The 18009-nt window shown below is 60.1% G+C and overlaps 2 protein-coding genes across 3 annotated transcripts; both read left to right on the top strand.

Annotated features, from left to right (window-relative positions):
* Positions 1-2173: 2173 nt before the first annotated feature.
* Positions 2174-10047, top strand: GCK (glucokinase). The gene is made up of 9 exons (XM_040454952.1): positions 2174-2330; positions 2846-3000; positions 3939-4058; positions 5020-5115; positions 5247-5346; positions 7286-7469; positions 8360-8515; positions 9042-9275; positions 9552-10047. The coding sequence occupies exons 1-9, from the start codon at positions 2222-2224 to the stop codon at positions 9694-9696; spliced, it is 1299 nt and encodes a 432-aa protein (XP_040310886.1). The 5' UTR covers positions 2174-2221; the 3' UTR covers positions 9697-10047.
* Positions 10048-12771: 2724 nt separating this feature from the next.
* Positions 12772-14979, top strand: MYL7 (myosin light chain 7). 2 transcript variants are annotated; one of them, XM_040454953.1, is made up of 7 exons: positions 12772-12798; positions 13011-13124; positions 13264-13339; positions 13566-13670; positions 14044-14122; positions 14276-14324; positions 14830-14979. In XM_040454953.1, the coding sequence occupies exons 1-7, from the start codon at positions 12796-12798 to the stop codon at positions 14929-14931; spliced, it is 528 nt and encodes a 175-aa protein (XP_040310887.1). In that variant the 5' UTR covers positions 12772-12795; the 3' UTR covers positions 14932-14979. The 2 variants fall into 2 exon arrangements, with proteins under 2 accessions (XP_040310887.1, XP_040310888.1); XM_040454954.1 differs by having other exon boundaries at positions 12792-12809.
* The last annotated feature ends 3030 nt before the right edge of the window (positions 14980-18009 follow it).

Genomic DNA, 18009 nt, shown 5'->3' with positions numbered 1-18009 from the left:
TGGGAAGGGACGGCAGGGACAGGAAGGTCTGGGTGACATGGGGTCTTCTAGAGTCCCAGCCGGCCAAGCACCATGCTGTTGCAGAACAGGATCTTGGACAGAAGTTGCTGGGTGGAATGAAACATTAGTAAGTCCAGGTTGCTTTTTGACCAGGTGTGTGACTTCCTGTGATCTCCGGGGTTCCACAGAAGGGTGTTTCTATAGGACCTAGAAGCCGGCCGGCCAAGCTGGGGTTTCACCCGATGTCAGTGGCAGGGAGCCAGGTGGGCCTGGACACAGAGGGTGAAAAGCCCCTCCTGTACTGGGCTCCAGCCATGCCGAGTGTGTGTGTGGGGGGTGTCACAGCAAATGGGCCGGGACGCGGCCCAGCAGGGCCTGAGGCTGGACCTGCGCAGGGTCTGCCTCTGTTTCGCGGAGTCTGCGATGTCTTACAGTCGGTCCCTGGGACAATTCTGTGTCGGGAAGCCGCCCAACAGCCTCTTGAGGGCCTCAGACAGCAGCTCTTGCATGTGCGGCCTCGGGCGCTGGCCAGGAAGCGAGCTGGCTGACACACCTGCACTTGAGGTTCTTAGAGCCTTCGCTCCATCTGGAAGATGAGCAGCTGCTGGTGGCTGCTCCCCGTGCTCTGTGACGCTGTGACACTGATGCTGTGACGCTGTGGTGCTGTGATGGGATGGGAGGCAGCTTATGTGGTGCACTCAGCTCCAGGCACGGCGTGTTGGCAGAATTCTGCAAATGTTAATGTTTCTACTCCTTCCTGGCACTTTATGTTTGCGAGACTGCAGCCCCAGGCCTCTGCGAACGCGCCTGGATCGCTTCCCAAACGGTGAGAGCGGTGAGGGCGGTGAGGGCGGCTAGCGCTTTGCCCTGGAGGGACGGCCTCAGGCAGGGACAGCCTGGAGCCGCAAATGGCCCTGCAAACACTGGTGTGTGGTTCTGTGTCTAGTCACAAAATTTATTCAGCCCCATCCCTTTGTGACATTCCCTGGGCTCAAACTCTTAAGTATGGAGACTCAAAGGGTCCTAAGGGAATGTCACTCGAAAGGAGACATGGTCCCTAAGCAAAGGTCTGTGTCCATCAGAAATGCTGTCGGGTGCAGGGAATGAAAGCCCTGCCTTAACTGCGGCTTTCGGTGATCAGTGTTCGCTCCCCCATCACTGCCTGGAGGTGGGTGGGTGCAGAGCCAGCCAAGATCCGCGACCCCCTCAGGCGGGGCCGCCCTGCCTCTCTTCCCACCGTGGGTGGTCTGCCAACAGCTCTTCCCTCAGCCTCGCCTCGGCCTTACTACAGGGCAGCTGCTCTGGTGCCGGTCATCACACCCTTATAAACCTGCATTCACAGAATGGAGGGGCACTGACCTTCCAGGAAGGGACGGTCCTGCTAAAGCCAGGCTTCTCTCCCTGTCATTGGCTGGAACTGGGCCACCTGCTTGACGCTCAACCAGATCCCCAGCAAAAGGGCGCAGGATAGCTGTGCTTGGCTTAGCCCCGTCACAGGCTGTCCCTGGGGCCTGGGGAGGCACTGCCTTCCTCGAATGTGCTACACCTGTGCCTCCGTGCACACTGCTCCCCTCAGTCCCTGGGCATGGATTCGTAGAGGCAGGACGACCAGAGCTTTCTGGCGGTAATGCCAGCTGCCCGCTGGCCGTCAGACAGGCTCCCAACAGGCTCTTGCAGCCATGTCCCACTCACTGTCCTGGGCGGCACTTTCCTCCCCCCACGGCAGGCATCTGCAGTACCGAGGGGGGCTGCCCTGTCTGCACCCCACCCTTCGGCATCCCTCAGGCCACACGTGTTGAGGGACTGCTCTCGGAACTCTGCTGTTTTCATCTGGGACCCAGGGCCGGAGGACGAGGGAGGCCCTTGGTGCGTGTGGGACCCCTGCACCCCCAGCTGCCCTCACCCACCCAGCTGCCCTCACTCCCCCCAGCTGCTCTCTCCCCCCAGCTACCCCTCCCCCCACAGCTGCTCTCTCCCCCCAGCTGCCCTCACCCCTCCAGCTGTCCTCACCCCCCCAGCTGCTCTCACCCCCCCAACTGCCTCTCCCCACTAGCTGCTCTCTCCCCCCAGCTGCCCTCACCCCTCCAGCTGCCCTCACCCCCTCCAGCTGCCCTCACGCCCCCAGCTGCCCTCACCCTCCCAGCTGCTCTCACCCCCACCCCCGCAGGCAGAGCAGATCCTGGCCGACTTCCAGCTACAGGAGGCCGACTTGAAGAAGGTGATGTGGCGGATGCAGAAGGAGATGGCGCGAGGCCTGCGGCTGGAGACCCACGAGGAGGCCAGCGTGAAGATGCTGCCCACCTATGTGCGCTCCACCCCGGAAGGCTCTGGTACCGAGGCCCGGGACAGGCAGGGGCGGGACCCACTGGGGAGCTGGTAGCTCCTCACCTGGAGGCAGCTGTCCCCGGTCCCAGGGAGCAGAGGCAGCCAGAGTCCGTGCTGACAGCTCGGACTGTCCCCAGAGGCTCAGGACGGCTCCACTGGCCCAACCCTGCATCTTAAGGATAACTGCCCCCTGCCCCCACCTCAGGAAAACTGTTTTTGTCATCTCGAGAAACCGGTTCTCTGTGGTCAGTGGGGGAAACCCCAAGCCCAATCCTGAGTCTGGGCCCTTCACTAGGCCTTCACTTGGGCCCTGGGCTTGGCGTGACTTTGTCTGAGGCAGGGGACTCCCACTGACTTCCCTAGCTCACCTTTGACTCTAGGGATCCCCAGATGCCTGGCGCCAGCAGCCCCTTGTCCAGCTCCTCTGAGCCCCACCCTGCCCTCCTCTCCTTCCCTCCCTGGTCTTGGGGTCCTGCTGGCTGGCACCCAGAGGCTGATGTGCTTCTCCCTGTGGCTGCAGAAGTTGGGGACTTCCTCTCCCTGGACCTGGGCGGCACCAACTTCAGGGTGATGCTGGTGAAAGTGGGGGAGGGCGAAGAGGGGCAGTGGAGCGTGAAGACCAAGCACCAAATGTATTCCATCCCCGAGGACGCCATGACGGGTACTGCTGAGATGGTGAGCAGTGAGGGGCAGGGGCTGGGGGGCTGGGGGTTGGGGGGCCAGGGTGGGGGCTGGGCATCAGGGGCCAGGGGCCCGTGGGGCTGGGCCAAGGCGCTGGGGCTGGGAGGCCAGAGGACTGGGGATGGGGACCAGGGGACTGGGGGTCAGGGGCCTGGGGAGCTGGGGGCCAGGGGCTGGGATCAAGTCTGCCTGGGATCTCAGCACTCCCTCGTCCTGGCAGGACGGCCTACCTGTCCACCAGGGGCAGGGTCACCTATTGGCAGGAGAGCTACTTGGCCTCAGAGGGCCCAGGGAGGGGGCTGAGTGGCCACCAGGCATGGCCCCAGCAGGTCACATTCCTGCCCAGTTTTCCAGAAAGGCCAGACATGTGACAGCAGCTGCGGGAACACGCCCCTCCAATGGGCACACAGCCCATTCTGCCGTCTCCCTATGTGTCACCCCATCACCTTCCACCAGCATGGACATCAAGTGGGGTGATTGCAGTCATCACGTCTGCCCATGGTGGGGAGACTCAGGAGAGGGTGCAGAAGTACAATGAGGCCTTGGGGGAGGTGGGCAGAGGCAGAGGGTTTCAAGGCAGGAGTCCCGTGGCAGCCTGGGCCTCACCACACCCCTGCATGCTGTGGGACTGGACGTGAAACAAGGCAGCAGGGATGGTGCGGATGCCTCCTGCAGCCCCAGCTGCCAGCAGGGGGCAATACCCAGTGCTGCAGACGGGCCCACACGGGCAGGCTGGAGGCCAGCGGGTGGTGGAGACAGAAATCAGCATTACGGCCAGGGCTGTGCCTCTGTCCAGAGTCTGCGGCTGGATGTCACTGGGTCCGCCGGGAGGGACAGGCTGACAGTGCACAGCCTTGGGCAGGAGTCCCGCAGCAGGGGTCCCGCAGCCAGCTCTCCCATGGCTGACGGCCAGCTTGCTGTGTGTCCTCCAGCTCTTTGACTACATCTCTGAGTGCATCTCCGACTTCCTGGACAAGCACCAGATGAAGCACAAGAAGCTGCCCTTGGGCTTCACCTTCTCCTTCCCCGTGAGGCACGAGGACATCGACAAGGTGGGGCAGGTGCAGGGCCAGGGGCGGAGGGCCCCCATGAACCCCGCCGTGCCTTCACGTGCAGCCCCCCTTTGGGGAAGAGCCTTGGTCCAACCTGTGGCTCCATCACTTACCTTTCGGGAGACTTTGGGAACCGGTTACACGGCTGATGCTGTCTGCCTTAGTTCCCCAGCGCCCTACAGGCCGGCAGCACCGTCACCCATCAGAGATCAGGAGACAGGCTCAGGAGGCGGTGCTGGGGCTCAAACACAGACTACCAGACACCAGCACAGCTGTGTAGCACCACGATGGGCTGAGGCTTCCCCTACGTGCACAAACGTGAAGTATACACACACGTGCATTATAGACGCTATGTACACATGCACGTGTCAACCATACACACACATATACACGCAGGTCAGTTACACATACACACCAACACACGTTGGTTATACACGTGCATACACACATGTGTACATCATACATACGTACACCCATCAACTGTGTGCCCTGAACAGGTGCACACACACCAACTACATGTGTACACATGTAAGTTGCACACATAAAGTGTAAACATGTTGCACACACATATGGCCTCTCAGAGACAAGCCAGCTCGGTACTTCCGGCAGGAACGGCATCCCATGCTGGTCTCCCAAGCCCCCTCCCCACAGCACACCAAGGGCCAGATGGTACCTTCTCATGCCTGAGGGGGAGTCCTGGGGGACATGAACCCCAGCTCCATATGGGGCTGCTCTCCTCAGGACCTCATCCCTACTCTGGGAGGATGCCTCTGGGCTTGACAGTATAAACACTGTCACAGTGGCTGGAACCCAGCCTTGCAGAAATAGGAAATACTCATAGAGAATGCTTCCCAAACTTATGGGTCCGCTTGGAGCCTGTTTCCTGCACTGTGCAGCGGGGAGACCCTCACCCTGCCCCCAGTGTCCATCAGGAGCCACAAGACCTCACCTCTTCCCTCAGGGCATCCTCCTCAATTGGACCAAGGGCTTCAAGGCCTCAGGAGCAGAAGGGAACAACATCGTGGGGCTCCTACGTGATGCCATCAAACGGAGAGGGGTGAGGTGGCTCCCCGTGACTGACCTGGGACCCCCCTCCCCTCAGGCCAGGATGCCAGGGAGGGCCTTCTGGGCATCCTTCACCTGGCTGGACACCAGCCCCATCACTGCTGCCTCTGTGCCTCCTGGCAGGACTTTGAAATGGATGTGGTGGCGATGGTGAATGACACTGTGGCCACGATGATCTCCTGCTACTATGAAGACCGCCGGTGTGAGGTTGGCATGATTGTGGGTAAGGATCCATGCCCTGCCCTGCCCTGTCTGGGGGCCTTGGCCTCCACGAGAGACAGAGCAAGGCTGTGCACCCCTGCTGGCCTTGGTCTCTAGGCCTGAGGACTGAGCAGTCAGTGATGGTCAGAGCAGGGCCCCTGTGCCAGGCAGAAACCCCAGAGGTGACAGGGTCTGGGGTGGTCTCGGGGAGATGCAGGGGTGTCCTGGGTGCAGCCAGTGCTCACTGCTGATGCACAGCACTGCACGGCACAGCAGCTATACATCTGTTGGGCTCATCAGGGTTTAATCACACCACCTTGTCTGGCAAATCGACCAAACTGGACACATTTGTCCAAGTGGACGAGGGTTAGCACAAGTGATGTTATCCCTTCCTGGACGGTCTTCCTGTGGCCCAGAGCAGCCGGCCTGTCCCACCCCGAAGTGAAGGCCGGTGCTGGGAGTGGAGGCAGCTCTGGCCCAGTGGGCCTTCCACACCGGCCTCAGGACTTTCCAGAAGTTCCCGAGGCCTCAGGAGTGTTTGCTGAGGATCAATCCCATTTGATTACTTATCTACTGGGCACACAGGCTACTCGAGTGTCCTGCAGCCTCCAGGCTCTGGGTCCCCAGAAAGTCAGTGGCAAAGTTGTTTGCTTCACTGGGCCCTTCAGAGCCAGACCTGCAGCTTGTCTGTGCCCCCAGGAACCCACTTCCAGCCATACACACATCCTCACCTTCAGCCTGACCGCTTCGTCCCTCTTTTTGTTTCTCACATCTTCTGCTTCCGTTCTTGACTTTCAGATGGCAAGCTGCCTCTGAGTTCACCAACGGAACAGAGGCTGCAGGAACCCGCTGTCCTGGCTCTCCCCTTCGGAGCTGCCCAGGGCAGCTGAGTGGGGGCACAGTTCCCCAGGACACCCGGCTTGGTGCCTGAGCCCTGCAGCTGCTGCCCAGCACAGACGGCAGAGGGGGCCTGTGCTCACAACCACCCTGCAAACGCTCTGCTCAGGGCTTAAACGCATGTTTGTGGGGTGCCTGGGGGGCTCAGTTGCTTGAACCTCAACTCTGATCCCAGAGGCGTCAGGCTCTGAGCTAAGCATGGGGCCTGCTTGGGACATATTCTCTTTCTCTTTCTCTCTCTCCCCCTCTGCCCCTCCCCTGCTCATATACTCTCTCTCTAAAAACCAAACCAAAACAAATATGTTTATGATAATTACCAGAGTCCAAAAATCGGGATAATGCACATCAAAGTCTGGGTTTCTGGGTTTTTTCCTACAAAAAAACTGGAAGGGCCTGCATCACTGGGCCCCCATTCCTCCTGGGCAGCTCCACCAACTAGCATTTGAGATGATGTCCCTGATGGCTTTAGGGGCGTGCTGCCCATACAGTCACCCTCAGAAACCATTTTGCAACTTGATAATTTATCACCAAAGGACACCACCTTTTCACTCTGCAAGGGACTCTGCAAATTACAAATCCCAGAACCAGCGCCATGTGCAGTAACCCACGTGCTGCTCCCTGGGGCCCAGGCTGTGCCTTACTCACCTCTGAGTGCCCCTGAAAACAGGGCCCAGAGAAGCTCAAGCACATGCAGGGAAAATACCGAAAAGCAAGGCTGGTGCACAAACAGAATAAAACCATAACCCCACACACCTCTAGGTGGCAGAGTGCTTGGACACATTTCATGGAGTCCTCCCAAGTCCCCGGGTAATAGGAGGAGAAGGTGTCACCATCCCTTCCTGAGGAAGGGGAACAAGCCCAGAGAAGTGGCCTCATTTGTGCCATGTCACACAGCAAACCCAGGTCTTCTAGTGCCTGGGAGAGCCGCCTTTCCATTAAGGCGTGCAATGCAGCGGCGGGTGTGGAGGGCTCCCGGAAGACCCGGCCACAGGGGGCTTCCTGCAGGGTGGGGGTGGAGAGGCGGGTTCCGGAGGGGGGGGGGGCTGACCCCGCGCCCCCCACAGGAACAGGCTGCAATGCCTGCTACATGGAGGAGATGCACAACGTGGAGCTGGTGGAAGGGGACGAGGGCCGCATGTGCGTCAACACCGAGTGGGGCGCCTTCGGGGACTCCGGAGAGCTGGACGAGTTCCTGCTGGAGTACGACCGCGTGGTGGACGAGAACTCCCTGAACCCCGGGCAGCAGCTGTAAGGACTACCCCTCCCCCTCGTCCTGCCCCTGCAGGCAGATGACGGGCTTGTTTTTAAACAACTCGGGGGCGGTGGGGGGAATCAAACCGACCATCCCTTCGCCAGCTGGCTCCTCTCTCCTTCGGCTCACACGCACCCTGTGAACCCGGAACAGTAGAGATGTGAAGGGTTAGTCCGCCGAAAGAGCGGCTGTGAGCGGATGAGCCGGGCTCTCCCCCGGCCGGCAGGTGACCACAGGCATAGGGCGGCTCTGAGACCCCCAAGCAACGGGTTCAGCCCAGAGTAGACCTCTGTTCACGTTCACAGGATGTACAGTAGGGTTTCGCAGAAGGCTGCGGTGTAGCCTGGACAGCTCTAAACCGGCCGCACAGAGCCTGAGTCGTTGCTCTCCTAATTCTTGAACTTCGTCTCTGGCCCTCATGACCTCCGCTCTGTCAGTCGTACCCAGTGTACTTACCGATGAAAATACGCGGGCTCACAAATGTGGAGCACGTACGCGCCAGCTCTGTGCACACCAGGGCGCAGGGCCCAGGGCCGCGAGCGGTGGCCGAGGCCCCAGGCGGGTCACCAGTCCCTCCGCGCCCGAGTTTCTGTAACCGCACCGGTACTGGGCGGTGAGCGCAGCACCCATCACACGGCGGTGGGGGTGGGACGATGCCTGGGCCTCAGAGGGGCTGGACCGAGGGGCAGGGTGCAGAGGCCCCAAACCCAGGTTGATAAATGAGGGAACAGGTAGGAACCCGGGCTTGCAAGCAGTGTCAAGTGCCCCACCTGGCCCTCCTCGTGGCTGCGCGTGGGGACCTCCCTGGGGCAGCTAAACACCCGCACCCTCTCCCCCACCCCCCCGCCCCCGGCTGCGGGAGATGACCCGGCCGCCCTCCGTGCAGATACGAGAAGCTCATCGGCGGCAAGTACATGGGCGAGCTGGTGCGGCTCGTGCTGCTGAAGCTCGTGGACGAGAACCTGCTCTTCCGCGGGGAGGCCTCGGAGCAGCTGCGCACGCGCGGCGCCTTCGAGACGCGCTTCGTGTCGCAGGTGGAGAGGTGCGCGGGGCGCGAAGGGCTCGGGGCGGCATCCAGGGAGCGGGGCGCAGGGGGCTCGGGGCTCCAGGGGGCGGGGCTCAGGGGGCTCGGGGCAGGATTCCAGGGGCGGGGCGCAAGGAGCGCAGGGGGCTCGGGGCGGGGCGCAGGGGGCGAGGTCTAGGGGCGGGAGCGCAGTGGAGCCCACTCCTGGGCAGCTGATGCGACCCACGCGCCCCCTCTGTGGCTCTGCACCGCCGTGGACGTCGTCTCACTTGATCCACGCAACAGCCTCGAGGCGCGCCTGTGTAGCCAAGGTTAGAGCGGAGACCCTGGGCTTAGAGAGAGGCGCAGTGACCAGCTTACTGCTGGTCCCTGATGGAATCGGACCCGCCCCTCTCCGGAGCCCGAGCCCCAAGCGCTTTACCTGGGTGAGGTGGGCAGGGAGGGGTAGAGGCCGCCGCCGCCCCGCCGGGGTCGGGGTCGGGCCGGCCCGGGGCGGAGCGACCCTCCTGCGACGCCCTCCCCTCCGGCCGCCCCTGCCCCGCAGCGACTCGGGCGACCGCAAGCAGATCTACAACATCCTGAGCACTCTGGGGCTGAGGCCCTCAGCCACCGACTGCGACATCGTGCGCCGCGCCTGCGAGAGCGTGTCCACACGCGCCGCGCACATGTGCGCCGCGGGGCTGGCGGGCGTCATCAACCGCATGCGCGAGAGCCGCAGCGAGGACGTGATGCGCATCACCGTGGGCGTGGACGGCTCTGTGTACAAACTGCACCCCAGGTGAGCGCGCGCACGTCTGCCCTTCCCGTCGGGCCCCCGCGGCCCTCCTGGGTGCGCGTCCTGAGGGCGCGACGCAAGCGGAAACGAGCTATCCCGGGACCCAAGGGTTATCTCCTCGTCTGCCAGACGAGGAGGAGGGAGGGTCCCCTAGGCTTACCCCCTCCGCGTGCTGCGTGCACCCTGAAGCTGAGCTGCTATGAAGAGGCGGGGTGGGGGGGGGGGCGGCGTTTCGGGAGGGCAAAGACAGGGAGCGCCAGCCCTGCTTCCCCTGCTCAGCTTCAAGGAGAGGTTCCACGCCATCGTGCGCAGGCTGACGCCCAGCTGCGAGATCACCTTCATCGAGTCGGAAGAAGGCAGCGGCCGAGGCGCCGCCCTGGTGTCCGCGGTGGCCTGTAAGAAGGCCTGCATGCTGGGCCAGTGACGACAGAGGCCACGAGGCAAGGAGGAGGCAGGGCTCGCTGGACCTGGGCTCCCGGGGACTCGCTCCCCACAGGAGCCCCCAGCCTGGCCCAGTGAGGAGGTCTCTTCGTTGTAAGGACCTGGACGCCTCGCCTTCCATCCCCGTGGTGACCCTGGAAGATGCGGAAAGGCCCGCGGGGAGGAGGGGACGGGGAATTGCAGCGCCCAGGGCAGGCCTCTTGCCTCAGAGGCAGTTGGTGGGACAGCCCAAACCCCTGACTGGGTTGGGAGCTGAGATGAGCAGGAATAAAGACCACCCCCCCCCCCAAACCCCCCACCTATCCTGCTGGAATCAAGGACCCACACAGAGGGGAGCTGCTCACTCAGGACTTTGCTGCATTTCTGTACTGCCTGCCTCTTGGCGCCTTTGGCCATGTCAGCCTCCCGTGGGCCCTGCTCTGGACCCTGCGGTGGCATGGGGACTCAGCCCACTGGGAATGCAGCCCTGCTGACCTGGATGGACCTAGACCCGGGTTCCACAGGGGTCCCAGGCTGCCAGCCACCCGGGCCTGGCTGTTTTCCTGTCTGGTGGGGGTTGGGAAGTGGGAGAGGATGGGCTCCAGGACCGGTTCCACAGTGGAGGCAGCTTGTCCCTGAGGCCTGTAGATGGTGGCTTTTGTGCTGTCCTACTGCCATCCACCAGTGGTTTGTGGTTTTGGGATGCACCCTCACATGGGGTGCAAGACACAGAGCCCCTACAGCCCCTGCCCAGAGGGACCCAGGAGGAAGAGGAGCCCCCCACACTCCCTCCCACCGGCACGCCTGGGAGCACCTCTGTGATGGAGTCTTCAGCTCCCATGGGGCTGGCCTGGAGAGAAACCTCGGGCAGCACTCAGCACCCAGGGACCCCAGGCCTCCCTCTTTCCACCAGACCTCCATGTGCCACACCAACCTCTCATGCCCAACCTGGGACTGTGTGGTTTTTTAAATAAAAGTTGTAAAAATTTAGACATGGCCTTGACCAGTATTTTCTGATGTCTGTGCATACTGGCTGTGGGACAGTAGGGAGACCTGATCACATGCACACAGACACTTGCAAGCCTAGGTATGTCTTGGAATTCACACCCCCCCCACCACCGGCCTTGATGGGGAGTGTGCAGTGACACACAGACCTAAGGGTTAGAAATGAGGTGGCATTGGCGGGTGGTGGGGGTAGGTGCTGCATTGCCCCGGCTGGCTGCCTGTGGGGACATGGGTGTGGACCCACTGTATCTGCTCACTCAGCAGCTCTTCGGTGTCTGAGAGCCCCAGGGAGGGGCTGCGAGGAGTTAGGGGCCAGGGCACTGCTCTGGGAAGTGGGCCGGGCTGCTCCTGCTTCCGGTCGGTCTCTGCAGGGGTCCCCTTGGATCCACTTGGGTTGTGACAGGGATGGGGTGAGGGGGGAAGGGGTTGCTGAGGTGCCTGCAGTGCTCCTGGGTGAGGCCTGTTTTGAGTTAGCTGAGCCCAGGGCCTGACACTGCCGACTCTCACCTTAGCCTGGTTACCTACAAATGCACTTACAGGATTAGAACATATGCTCGCTTTTCAGTGACAGGAGCTACCAGCAAATCTGGAAAGACTATTATTTCACTCTGAACTCAGCCTGCCGCTGTGGTTGGGAGCTGTCACATCCCCGTCCAGATGTTCTCTTGTGTTCCCAGATGTCTCGTGTGGGACTGGTCAGAGCCTTTGAGTTCTCTTATTTTTTTAAGCTTTTTTAAAAGTTTATTTATTGTGTGAGAGAGAGAGAGCACTTGCACACCCACGTGAGTGGGGGGGAGAGAGAGAGAGAGAGAGGGAGAAAGAGAATCCCAAGCAGGCTCCACACTGTCAGCACAGAGCCTGAAGCGGGGCTGGATCTGAGGAAATGTGGGATCATGACCTGAGCCAAAGTCAAGAGTTGGATGCATAACCGACTGAGCCCCCCAGACGCCCCAGGCCCTTTCAGTTCTCTTGAATTGGAGTCACGCACGAGAATTTGCAGGAGCGTCACCCAGTCACTTTGTCATCACTACCACTTGCTCCTCTCCCCGCAGTCGCATGTTGGACCCGTGTCGGTGTAAACTACCTCCTAATTGTTCTTCACAGTGCAGTTCAGGGCATCCTGTTGATTTTTTAAGTTTTCTTTGCAGGTAGGTTATATATTTTATGAATTTCATTATAGTCAGGGAGGAATTATAAAATAGTTACTGTTACACGAAAGGGGCGTTGGGTCTGGCGGACTGACGCGGATCCTTGCCACAGCAGCTGCTCTCTTTGCATCCCTCGCCCCAGGGGCAGAGCCAGGTTCTGGGGTAGAGGCGGCGGGCAGCCAGTGCGCCCCCAACTTGTGTTCTAGACAGGCCCCAGACCCCAGCCCCTCTCTACCCTGGGCCCAGAAGCAGCCGGTGAGGCTGCGACTCTGGCAGAGAAGAGGGTGACGGGCCTCCGGCTCCACAGTGGAGCCTCACATGAAGGGCTCGTGACCGCTGTCATGGGGGGCCAAGGGGGTACTTGGGGTCCGGGTAGGGCACCATGCTCCAAGAGCATCACATGCAGGTGCTGTTTGGGGCCACAGCCAGCTCAGGGCTGCCTTCTGCCCCTTTGTCAGCGAGCCAGAGGCCAGGACCAGCCATCCTCACCCAGACCTCTGGGAGTCCCTGGGCTCAGGCCAGAGACCATCCTCAGAGCCACACACTGTTCTTCCCAAGCCAATAGAGGCCCCAGGCCAGCGCTCCTGTCCTCCTGGCCTGGGCAGGTTCTGGGCTGGACCTGCAGTAGGGTAACAGGGGAGACTTCTCCTTCAGCGGGGACACCTCATTCAGCATCCAGAGTGGTGACAGCCAGGAGCCTGTGAGCTCTGCCCTTGGGACACGTTGCTGCTGATGGGTACATGCCCGGATGTTACACATCAGGGGGCCTGAAGGTCACCAGGAACGTGGCTGGAATCTGCCTGGGGCTCTGTCCTCCCCCAGCCCAGGCAGGGCTACCAAATTTGGGCCTGTCCTCTCCTCCTGTCCTTATTTGGTGCTCCAGGTGATAAGGCTGAGGCATAAAAGGGGCTGTGGGCCCCTTGCAGCAACCAGGCGGCCACAGAGAGAGGATGGTGAGTGTCAGGTAGGGTCGCCAGAGGCCAGCAGACTACCAGGTGCTGTCCTTGGGCTGCAGGAGGGGTTTGGGGGTGGTGGTGTCATGGAGCCCACATTGGGCCTGGAGAGGTGGTGTCTGGGGACAGGAAGAGGGCCCTGGCCTGGGCTCTCCTGGGAGCTCTGGGGGTGCACCTGGAAATGGGGGCCTCTCCCCACACACGTGTTGCAGGCCAGCAGGAAGGCGGGGACCCGGGGCAAGGCCGCAGCTGCCAAGCAGGCCCAGCGAGGCTCTTCCAACGTCTTTTCCATGTTCGAGCAAGCCCAGATCCAGGAATTCAAGGAGGTAAGTGGTGTACCCCCAGTGGCCTGGAACCTGTCCTGGCCCCTGTCCTTACTATGCCCGCCATCCAGGACCCTCCCGCCTCCGGCCCTCCCTGGGTGGGGGCTGTTCCCGCCTAGACACTCTGCCCCCCACCTCGCAGGCCTTCAGCTGCATTGACCAGAACCGTGATGGCATTATCTGCAAGTCAGACCTTCGGGAGACCTACTCCCAGCTCGGTGAGCACCTCCCCCTTCTCCCCACCCTGGGCCTGCTCTCACCAGGGCTGCTGGGTCAGCGGGATTCCACCGCCCACTGAGAAAGGACAGGCCCCTCACTCTCCACTGCTCTTGCCTCTCCTCCCCTCTGTCTCCTCCCCTGCCCCATCCCCACTGGGCCCAGCTTCCTTCCAGGGCACCTCCCTCCCCGGCCCTCTCCACCCCTGTGGCTATCACCCCCCCCCAGGGAAGATGAGCGTCCCGGAAGAGGAACTGGATGCCATGCTGCAGGAAGGGAAGGGTCCCATCAACTTCACGGTCTTCCTCACGCTCTTCGGGGAGAAGCTCAATGGTGAGCCAGGCCTGGAGTCTGCCTGAACACTGCCCAGACCTCAGCTGGACCACCCCGCCGCCGGCCCTTGCACACCCAGAGGATATGGAGTCCTCCTCTGCACCCCAGACCCATGGGCACTGCTCACCCCAGCTCCCGACTTGGAATTGGGAAATGTGCCTTCAGCCTCCACTCCCAAGTCCCAGATCCTAGTCTCCCGGCCAGGCCTGCCCTCAAGGCCCGCCCAGCATCCCTGAGCCCCAAGGGATGCTGTGTATCAGGGAGGATGCTCCTACCTCTTCTGGGACATGACGCCCCCCCCCCCCGGGTTCCTCCTTGGTGGGGCCAGGGAGGCTGGGGGTGTGGGTGCTCACCTATTCCCTCCGGCTCCCAGGGACAGACCCCGAGGAAGCCATCCTGAACGCCTTCCGCATGTTTGACCCCAGTGGCAAGGGCGTGGTGAACAAGGATGAGTAAGTATGAGCAATGGGATGACAGGGGGTGAGGCCCAGGTGAGGGTGACCCCCCGCCTGTACTGTGGGGCTCTCTCTGCCTTGGGGGTGGCCACCTGGGCCATAGGAGCCTCGTCCCCCTCATCAGGCCACCCGTCGGCTCTCCCCCACCAGGTTCAAACAGCTTCTCCTGACCCAGGCAGACAAGTTCTCTCCAGCTGAGGTGAGGATTCCTGGTTCCTCGGACACCCCTCCCTTGCCAACCCCTTCACAGGGTCCTCGCCCCGCAGGGCATGGGGGAGGCCTTGCGGACCCCCCACCCTCTTGGGCCTAGAGCAGGGCTCCGTGCAGGAGGGACTGTCTCTACCAAGGGTGACAGGCATGGAGTTAGATGGGAGTGTCCTGGGCCGGAGAAGCTGTGCGTGCAAAGGCCCGGGCACGAGAGAGCGGCACTGGCATCTGGAAGAGCCTCTGTCCGTGCAGTGTCAAGCAGCACGGGGAAGGGAGGGGAGGCATCCCCATGGCCCCCTCGGGCCCCCACCCTCCACCCCTGTGTCCCTAGTCTGCCCATGGTCAGGTAACAGAAAACATTAACTCAGAGTTTGGGGCTCCCAGCCGAAGAGACGTAGGGTCAAAGTACAGCCCTGGGAGTGGGGAGGGGGGTGAAGGGTCGGCCCCCACCAGGCTTTGCTGGATGGACTGCCTCTCACCAGTCCCCGCCGCCCCAGGTGGAGCAGATGTTCGCCCTGACGCCCATGGACCTGGCAGGGGACGTCGACTACAAGTCTCTGTGCTACATCATCACCCATGGGGATGAGAAAGAGGAGTGAGCGGAGCAGCCCCCAGGGTCACCACAATAAATGCTGTTTTCAATCAGACCTGCTGTGGTGGCCTCTCTGTGACAGATGGGGTGGGGGCAGGCAGGAGGGGTCTGTGAGATGAGGCAGGCACTTTGCCAGCTCACCTCCAGGTGCCCCATGCAGTTCTGTGACTATGAGCCATCATCTGCCCGGTTCACAGATGGGGACACATAGGCCACACCTCTAGGAGAGGAACCTGTGGGCTTGGCACAGCCTCCCAGTCCCGAACCAGCCACACGGTGGGCCCTGCACTCAGCATCCTGAGGCCGCTCAGCCATGTTCTGGGAGGGTCCCGCTGGTGGGGCAGACCCTGTCTCTGTGTGCTGGCTCAGGTGGGCCTCCCTGTGTATGCGTGTGCTCTGTGTGTGCTGCGTGTATGCTGGGTGTGTGTGTGCATGTGCGTGCATGCATGTGCTCTGGGTATGTGTGTGCACATGTGTGCGTGAGTGTACTGGATGTGTGTGTGTGTGTGTGTGTGTGTGTGTGTGCATGTGTACTGGGTGTGCTGGGCTCTGTGTGGAAGGCACTGAGAACCCATCTGGAAATAGACTTACTTCACTTTGGAAATGCAGAAGTTCCATAACAGGAAGCAGGGGCCAGAACGGGCTTCATGTCTCCTGGCAGGGCAGGGCGGGGGGAGGGGATGGGCGGGGAAGGGTCAGGCGGCTGGAGAGAGGGAGAGTTTTTCTCTGGAAGGGATTGTTAGTGTCTGGTCCCCACCTCATGTGCAGAAAACGGGCTGGGGGCACGGGGGTCATGTCTCCATCTGGGAACTGGAGGGCAGCAGGGGGACAGGAAGGGCCAAGCAAGGGCTTGCACTGAACCGCCCCCTCCAGCAAGCCTGGCTGCAGCCCTCAGCTGGGGTGCTGGAAGAGGGAGGAGCTGATCACACTCCCTCCCTGCAGGCAGCAAGCAGGAGGAAAGAGCCATTTTCCCCTGGAGAAGTGTTCAGTTTTTATTTTTATTTGGGACTTGCACTTGCAATTACGACATTGAGACCTGAGATTTAAAGTCCGCAGAGCACTTTCTATGGCTGATTAGTGATGGCAGGAGTCGTGGAACTGCCGTCTTCATGAGGAGAGCAGGCCTGCAGGGATGGCGGGAGACACAGCCCAGCAGGTGTTATAATTCTCGCATGAGTCCTGCTTGTTCAGCAGACTGATTTCAAAAGATAAGGGGTAATTTCAGAAGTCAAGCTTCTGCAGAGAAAAGTTGTAAAAGACGCAAGGGACCAAAAACATCAGTGCCTTCAAAAAGGTGCTGGTCAGCAGGGCCCCTGTGACCTTGTTGTCTTCTGTAAGGTGTAGATGACCTACAGCAAGGCCAAGGGTTCCCATCCCTAGACACAGAGAAACACGTGACCCAGGGGAAGAACAAAGGACTCCCCTCCTCCTCTGCGGAAGAAGCCATCCTTGCACCTATTAAAACAGCAAGTTCTGGGAGCGCCTGGGTGGGTCAGTTGGTTAAGCATCTGACCCTTGATAGCGGTTCAGGTCCTGATCTCATGGTTTCATGGTTTTGAGCCCCAGGTCAGGCTCTGTGCTGTCTGTGTGGAGCCTGCTTGGGATTCTCCTCTCTCTGTCCCACCCTCCCCTCCTAAAATACATAGATAAACATTTTTTTCCAAAAATTTAATAAAAAATAAAATAAAATAAAATAGCAAGTTCCTGCCAGCATCTGTGAACTGCACCCTCAACCCTGGACAACACGGGTTCGAACTGTGTAGGTCCACCTACACGTGGAGTTTCCCTGACAAATACAGGACCGCCCCACATACCCACTTGTTTATGATTTTCTGAACATTTTACGTTCTCAGGCTTACTTGACTGCAAGAACACAGCATATAATACATGCGACACACAAAAGACGTGTTACATGACTATTCACGTTATCAGCCAGGCTTCCAGTCAACAGTAGGCTGTCAGTGGTTAAGTTTTGGGGGGGGGTCACAAGTCATACACAGATTTCTGGCTGCGGGGCACACCCTCAGCCCTGCGCTGTTCAAGGGTCAGGTGTACGAGCATCCGCTCCTTGGCTCTTCCTCTGAACCGGCTGTCACGTGCTGGTGGCTTCCTCGTGGAAGAACGGGCACAGAAAACCTTTGACCAAGGCTTGTTTTATCTCTGTGTGTGAGCCGCGGTTCTGCTCCCACTCCCGGTGTCATTGTCCAGTAAGGCTCGTCCTTTCTGCACCAAAACGGCCTGCACGAACTAGCTTGGGGTAACCTGACAGCAGAGTGTGTGTGTGTGAGATGCAGAAGGCACAGAAGCGGAGACAGAGAACAGACTTGGCGCACGAAAGACACGGTACTGCCCGAAATGGTAGCCCCGGCCACCTGTGCCTGTTGGGCACTTAAAACACGGTGTGACTTGAGATGTGATCATGTTCTGAAGAGTGAGTACAAGAAAGAACATAAAATATCTCATTAATGATTTGCACATAGATTACGTATTGAAATGATAACATTTTTGATATATTGGGTTGGAGACAAATGTTACTAAAATCAATCTCACCTTTTGCTTTTTACTTCCTTAATGTGGCTACAAGGAGATTTTATAAAATTTTTAAATGTTTTATTTGTTTGTTTATTTTTGAGAGAGGCAGAGCACAAGTGGGGGAGGGGCAGAGAGAGAGAAAGACAGAACCTGAAGCAGGCTCCAGGCTCTGAGCTGTCAGCGCAGAGCCCGACGCGGGGCTCAAACCCACAAACTGTGAGATCGTGACCTGAGCTGAAGTCGGACGCTTAACCGACTGAGCCACCCAGACGCCCCAACGAGGAGATTTTAAATGACGTGTATGGCACCATCTTTGGCTAACATCCCCTTTCCACTGGACACTGCTGAGCCAGCTGTGTGATGTGCCTGTGGTCTCTCAGGAGCTGGGGTTCTGACCCAGCACACAGGGGTCACGCCAGAGCTCTCTGTGAACCGAGCCCAAACGAAGCCCATTTCATTTGGGCAGAGCTGAATCTGCGTGTTGTGGCAGAAAGGAGAGAGGGTTTTGTTTGCAGAGAGCAGAGCCCACACTAAGGTGTTCCGAGTCTGGTGG

This window comes from Herpailurus yagouaroundi, unplaced genomic scaffold, assembly GCF_014898765.1.
Source record: "Herpailurus yagouaroundi ecotype Mexico unplaced genomic scaffold, PumYag 214, whole genome shotgun sequence".
Classification (NCBI taxonomy): Eukaryota; Metazoa; Chordata; class Mammalia; order Carnivora; family Felidae; genus Herpailurus; species Herpailurus yagouaroundi.
The sequence above is the reverse complement of the archived record's forward strand: the minus strand, read 5'-3'. Positions and strand labels throughout refer to the sequence as shown.

Excerpts from the sequence above, each read along its gene's own strand:
- MYL7 (XM_040454953.1), top strand. Across the intron at positions 13,671-14,043 it reads CTTCGGGGAGAAGCTCAATG|GGACAGACCCCGAGGAAGCC; the intron begins GTGAGCCAGGCC and ends TCCGGCTCCCAG. Across the intron at positions 14,325-14,829 it reads ACAAGTTCTCTCCAGCTGAG|GTGGAGCAGATGTTCGCCCT; the intron begins GTGAGGATTCCT and ends CCGCCGCCCCAG.
- GCK (XM_040454952.1), top strand. The coding sequence starts at position 2,222 with ATGTGGCGGATGCAGAAGGAGATGGCGCGAGGCCTGCGGCTGGAGACC. Across the intron at positions 2,331-2,845 it reads CTCCACCCCGGAAGGCTCTG|AAGTTGGGGACTTCCTCTCC; the intron begins GTACCGAGGCCC and ends CTGTGGCTGCAG. Across the intron at positions 5,116-5,246 it reads ATGCCATCAAACGGAGAGGG|GACTTTGAAATGGATGTGGT; the intron begins GTGAGGTGGCTC and ends GCCTCCTGGCAG.